Source organism: Quercus suber, unplaced genomic scaffold, assembly GCF_002906115.3.
Source record: "Quercus suber isolate HL8 unplaced genomic scaffold, Cork oak 2.0 scaffold_243, whole genome shotgun sequence".
NCBI classification, from domain to species: Eukaryota; Viridiplantae; Streptophyta; class Magnoliopsida; order Fagales; family Fagaceae; genus Quercus; species Quercus suber.
Window position 1 is genome coordinate 967,933 of NW_027069700.1, and position 5,912 is coordinate 973,844.

General features: G+C 36.5%; 1 protein-coding gene across 1 annotated transcript; it reads right to left on the minus strand.

Moving 5' to 3' along the window:
• Positions 1–4,220: 4,220 nt before the first annotated feature.
• LOC112008453 (F-box/kelch-repeat protein At1g23390) lies at positions 4,221–5,665 on the minus strand. Its single transcript, XM_024040783.2, has one exon. The coding sequence runs from the start codon at positions 5,604–5,606 to the stop codon at positions 4,464–4,466; it is 1,143 nt and encodes a 380-aa protein (XP_023896551.2). The 5' UTR covers positions 5,607–5,665; the 3' UTR covers positions 4,221–4,463.
• Between the last annotated feature and the right edge of the window lie 247 nt (positions 5,666–5,912).

Below are 5,912 nucleotides of genomic sequence, written 5' to 3' on the forward strand. Positions count from 1 at the left end.
ACGTCGTTTCATCTGAACCGATGCCTCTTTACGAGCAATGGAGGTTTCCATCCTTTTTGGTTAAGGATGCTTGGCTCGTCTATCCCTAATTAAGGGTGGACGAGCCATGACATGGCCATGCTTTACTCGTCCGTCCTTTGTGGCGGACGAGACCATCCTCGTCCGCCCCCAAAGGAAACACGGACGAGACATTACTCGTCCGTTCCCAAAGAAAGGATGAAACAACTTGGCTATGCTCATTTTTCTTATCTTTCTTCTCTTTCTGTAGACGAGCCATATGGACAATTTGAGGTAGTATAATTTTGTAGCATCATCAATTCTAAAAGGTGCATGTTTTCTATAACTAAAGATATAAAACACGTTTACCACCGTGCACCAAGTATATTCTAAAAGATACTTGGTGGTCACTCCACAAGTATAAATGCTTGTGGGGGTGTGGGGAGCAAGGGTCAAGGTTCAAGTCTTTAGGAGGAAGCAAGGGCCAAAGTTCAAGTCTTTAGGAGGGAGCTTCACACATATACAATTAGATTAGGCTAGAGTAGAAATTCTATCTTATATTAAAAAAGATATAAAACACGTTCGCATTAAACATTTTCCTATTATATTTGTATAAGAAGACTTCAACTTCAGTTCAATACTTTTATTGACAATATAATTGTTTATTTTGTCATTATATTCCAAAATTAAATTATAAAAATCAATATTTTTAGTTCCATATTTTACTATTTATACCAAATCAATATTTTATCTATTAAGGAGTTTTTTATAATTTGAATGATTAAATCTTCTTACCATTTATAATATGTGTATATCATGTATTTATGTATATTAGATTTTAAATAAACAAAAATAAGTCAAAGGCCTTGTAGTTGAATTGGCATCTCCCCATGTACAAAGTGCTTTGGGGTCGAGGAGGGAAAGGGTTCGAATAGCTGGGTTATTACATGTTGTAATTATCACGCAAAAAAATTATTTTATATTATAATGATTCAATGCAATAAATATATTTTTTACTAACTTTTTTTTTTAAAGAGAGTTTTAACCTATGACGTTTGCTCCTAATGATAGTTTTTTATCGTCAAACCAAGACACCAATCGGTTTATGGTGTAGGCAGAGACTGAACCTCAGATTTCTTATTCAACCATTAAAGACTTTACAAGCTAAGCTAACTTGAACCCGCTTTTTTTTTTCTTCTTCTTACTAACTAAGTGAACATAGGAATATACGAAACATCTTATTGTTCATTACGTTGTTATATATTTGTAGGGACTCAATTTGGAAAAGCCTTCTAAAATGAAAAGGAAAAACGATCCAACAAGCCCAAACAATAAATTTTTAGAGAGTGGGTTCAAGAACTAGGCCCTAACGAACGGACAACGCCCAAAATAGAATTTCCACCCATTGGAGGCCAACACACTGCTACTTATCCATGGTATAAGCATGAAATATCAGACAGACTGCTACTTATGCGTAATTTGCAATGTGGCCAAGCACACCAAGTATGCCTGATCAGAAAACACAATTTAAAAATTTATGGTACCATTCTTATGGTTTTGTGATACTATTAATTTGCTTAATATTTTAGCTTTGTCTATGTACTACCTGAATCCAAGGTTTGAACCTTGAAATTAAGAAAGAACTCTATAGAAAAGTTTGAAAGTTCCAAAAGCACAAGGGGTTACTACAAGAGCTTGTAGCCAAAGGATTTGTAATTTTGTATGATATTCCTACCTTTAAGGAACATATGATGAAACAAGTAGACCTCGTTCCATTGCATTCTGATGCAACCAAAATGAACTATATAATTATTCTTTTCGAGGTATGAAATTGAACTAAAATGAATCGGATTTTATTCCCTTAAACAGTAAATATTTTTATTTGTTGGTTTGACGAATAAAATTGTTGAAATTATGAGTAGTTCTAGTGCCACATAAACTGCCACAATTATTTTACATGTTAAATTGTGATTGACTGCTGTTTGTTACTTTCACATAGACTCACTACTTTTTCTCCACCATTTACTATTTGTCATGTGCACAATTGTGGTACAAGTTGTGTCATTTTATATGGTCTTGGAATTTATTTATTTGTAAGTGACTCACTTTCATGTAGCAAAAAAAAAAAAGAAAAAAAAAAGAAAAAAAAAGAAAAGAAAAAATGATTCACTTTCTGGGCCCTTGTGTTGAATGTAAGGGGCCTAGAATGAGCAAAAAAAACTCTTCCAAAAAGCAAAATGATTGCTTAGAAAGCTAACACAAGGCCCAGTGATAAACACATGGCAATTAAGCCCAAGAAAAACCCCTAGTGGGTTTCTTTTAGTCATATGGCTCAAACCAAATCATTTCCCAAACCAAGACAAGACTCCATATATGTGTTCCCGGAGGGCCATGACTCATGACAAAACCCAAACCCAAACCCAATCCCCTGCTGGAATTTGTTGTTGTCTCCTGTGAAATCAACTCTTTAGCGTTCATTCCCTGCCGAATTTTGTTGCCAAAAAATACTGAGACTCTCAAAGAGTGTAAGCTTGTCATTTGATTCAATTTAATATTCTTGTAATTTGACAAAGGCTTTCTTATTGTTGCTTTATTTAGATTGATAACACTTAACACCCACGGTGTTTGTTCCCAGTCCAAGTCCCTAAAAAAAAAAAAAAAAAAGAAAAAAAAAAGAAAAAATTTTTGAATCAAAATTATTGGGTTAATGTCAACATTTTGAAGCTTAATTAGTTGGTATCTTATGATATTTCTAAATCAGACATTAAATTCTTAATTCCTAATTATTGAATTATGATGGGGAATTAAAATGAGCTAATGTCCAAAGTGCTCATCTAAGAGCTCGTCCGATTAATGAGATCATCTAAAGTAACTCATGTCCAACACTCGGTAAATTTTAGCTACAAGTACTCTGAATTAGGATTTATCACATAAGTCCACTACTTTGAAATGAGGAGAGTGGGGAAACCCACTCAAAATACCTTATATAAAGGGTATGTTTGAGATCCTTTTTTTTTTTTTTTTTTTTCTAAAACTGAAATTTTTTTACTGAAGCTACTGTAGATAAAGGTAAAAGTTAACTAAAAGTTAACCCATGAATAGTACTAAAAAGTATTATAAGACTTATAAATAGTGACAAAAATAAGCTGAATAGTAAAATAAGTTGGCAAAATTAATCATGCCAGACGAACACAAAGACTATGACTTCATCAAATGAAAGATACGTGGGAAATTTACTAACTTACATTCTGAGAATTTATGAAGATCTTTAAGAGAAATTCTAACTTAACCATTGAAGGGACTTTGGTTAACACCACACCAATGCACTTCTATAGTGTTTGCTCTTCTTTTCAGTCTGTAGTGTGCGTTTAGATATCGCTTATTTTGCTGAAAACTTAAAACATTATAGCAAAATAATTTTTAAATGTGTAAATAGTATCGTAAGACTTATTTTTAATGAAATTTTTATTAACAAAAAAGGTTTGTAAGTCTCGTAAATAATGCACAGGATCCACTGCCAGACTTTAAATGTGCTATGCAAACGCGCATGGCCAAAACGCAATCCAAATTTGAGCATTCCAAGTTTGAGCATTCAGTCCACTTATGTCATACTTCATCAAATTATTATTATTATTTTTAAAAAGTGAGTTAATGGTTTTAGTTAAATAATATATATATATAAAGAAGACATTTAAAATTTTAATCCCTATGGTACCAAAGACACCAGTCTCAGGTTTAAAACTGTGACAGGGCAGAACTTGCTAATAATTCTAACTAAAACAGTCATTAACAAATAAAAAGAACTACAAATATCAATTTAATAACAAGTAAAAAGGAAAATCTTTTATTCACCAATATAGTAATCAATATAAATATTAATATTAATACACAACGAATGTATATATGTATATATAATAATTAAAAAAATGAGGGAAAAAAAAAAAAAAAATGCGCATGGCCAAAACGCAATCCAAATTTGAGCATTCCAAGTTTGAGCATTCAGTCCACTTATGTCATACTTCATCAAATTATTATTATTATTTTTAAAAAGTGAGTTAATGGTTTTAGTTAAATAATATATATATATAAAGAAGACATTTAAAATTTTAATCCCTATGGTACCAAAGACACCAGTCTCAGGTTTAAAACTGTGACAGGGCAGAACTTGCTAATAATTCTAACTAAAACAGTCATTAACAAATAAAAAGAACTACAAATATCAATTTAATAACAAGTAAAAAGGAAAATCTTTTATTCACCAATATAGTAATCAATATAAATATTAATATTAATATACAACGAATGTATATATGTATATATAATAATTAAAAAAATGAGGAAAAAAAAAAAAGGCCATAATAAACTGCAAAGTGCGGGCAGTGAACACTCCAAAGTCATAAAAAACAAGGAGAGCGAACTCCTTCAACTAACCAATTATCAGCTGCCACGTACCCCTCTGTGAATCTCTACTCCATCTCCTCCTTAATAGTGAATCTCCGATCACCAGACCTCAAAGCCTGGTGCAATTCTCCGAGTCCAACGTTGGCACACGTGTACACTAAATTCTTCACGATCCTACTCCCGTCGTCCACCGCCGCATTCCCCACACTCCCCCAACTGCAAAACGACCCACCGTTTTGCACCTCGCACACGATCACTTCCGCCGGGTCAGAAGGGTTGTGCAAAAAGACGAAATTGCCCATCGAATTCATCCCAATCGACGTCACGCGTGGACTCTGGCCTTTCAGTTTCGCTACCAGCTCCTTCGGCATCTCACTGATTTCAGTTTTCATATCCAACATTTCGCCCTTCACTTCCCACATTTTTACGCTTTTGACATTCTCAGCCTCTCCGACCAAACCCACCACGAACATTCGATCATTGACAAATCCGATTATTGAAGAGAAAACGTTTTGGTCAGGTCGGAGATCGTAAGGTCCTTGCCAGGTCTTAGTGATAGGATCGAACGAGTGCGTCGCACCGGAACATTTCTCCATCACGTACATTTTTGACTTGTCCACAGCCACCGAAAGCCACGTGGAGGCACAGGAATCTTTGAGAATCGCGGGCATGTCGTCGCACGTGTCCCACGCGCGCGTCGTCAAGTCGTAAGTCTCCACCGCGAGCGGGTCGTCCCCGAAATCGCACGCGCCTCCCGCGATCACCACGCGCTCGCCCACCTGCGCCACGATCGGGTCGGGTCGCCACACCAGCGGGGCTACCGCCTGGTGCCACGTCAGCTGGAGCGGGTCGGACGAGAAGACGAACCGGAACGGGCTCTGCATGTAGAGCAAATTCGAGTGCGACGATCGGAGGGTCGAGACGTACTTGATCGAAGGCTGCTCGATGTCGACCCACACGTGCGAGCGAGGATCGTAAGCGTGCGAGGTCGTCGTGTACGGATGCCGGGTCGACTGGGCGTGGACAATGAGCCAGGGCTTGACCGGGTTCAGGTGGCGAAGAGAGGAAAACACAGCGCCTTTCCACGAGGTGGACACGTGGCTAGCCGGGACGAGGTCGATGAGCGGCACGTGCGTGAGAATAGCCTCTAGAACATCACCGTGGATTGGGGCTTCTTCTTCATCTGCTACAGTTTGGTGTTTCGCCATTGTTGTTTTTATATTTTGAGGTTTTGTATATTGGTGTGTGAGAGACTGAGAGGTAAAGGATGGTTCGGAAGCTCCTTTATATAGAGATTAGAGAGAGAGAGGGGAAAATGAGTGATGTGGAACACTGTAACAGTAAAGAAACTTCGGATAGACCGTAGACTAGGCGCTTCGTATAAATTTTCTTTTCTTTTCTTTTTAGTCATTTACTAAGAAAAAGTCTTGTAAGGGGTGTTCAAAGTAGACAACTCAAAAGAATATTATAGTATTTAAATACTATGAGCTATACTGCTTTTATTTTTATATTTT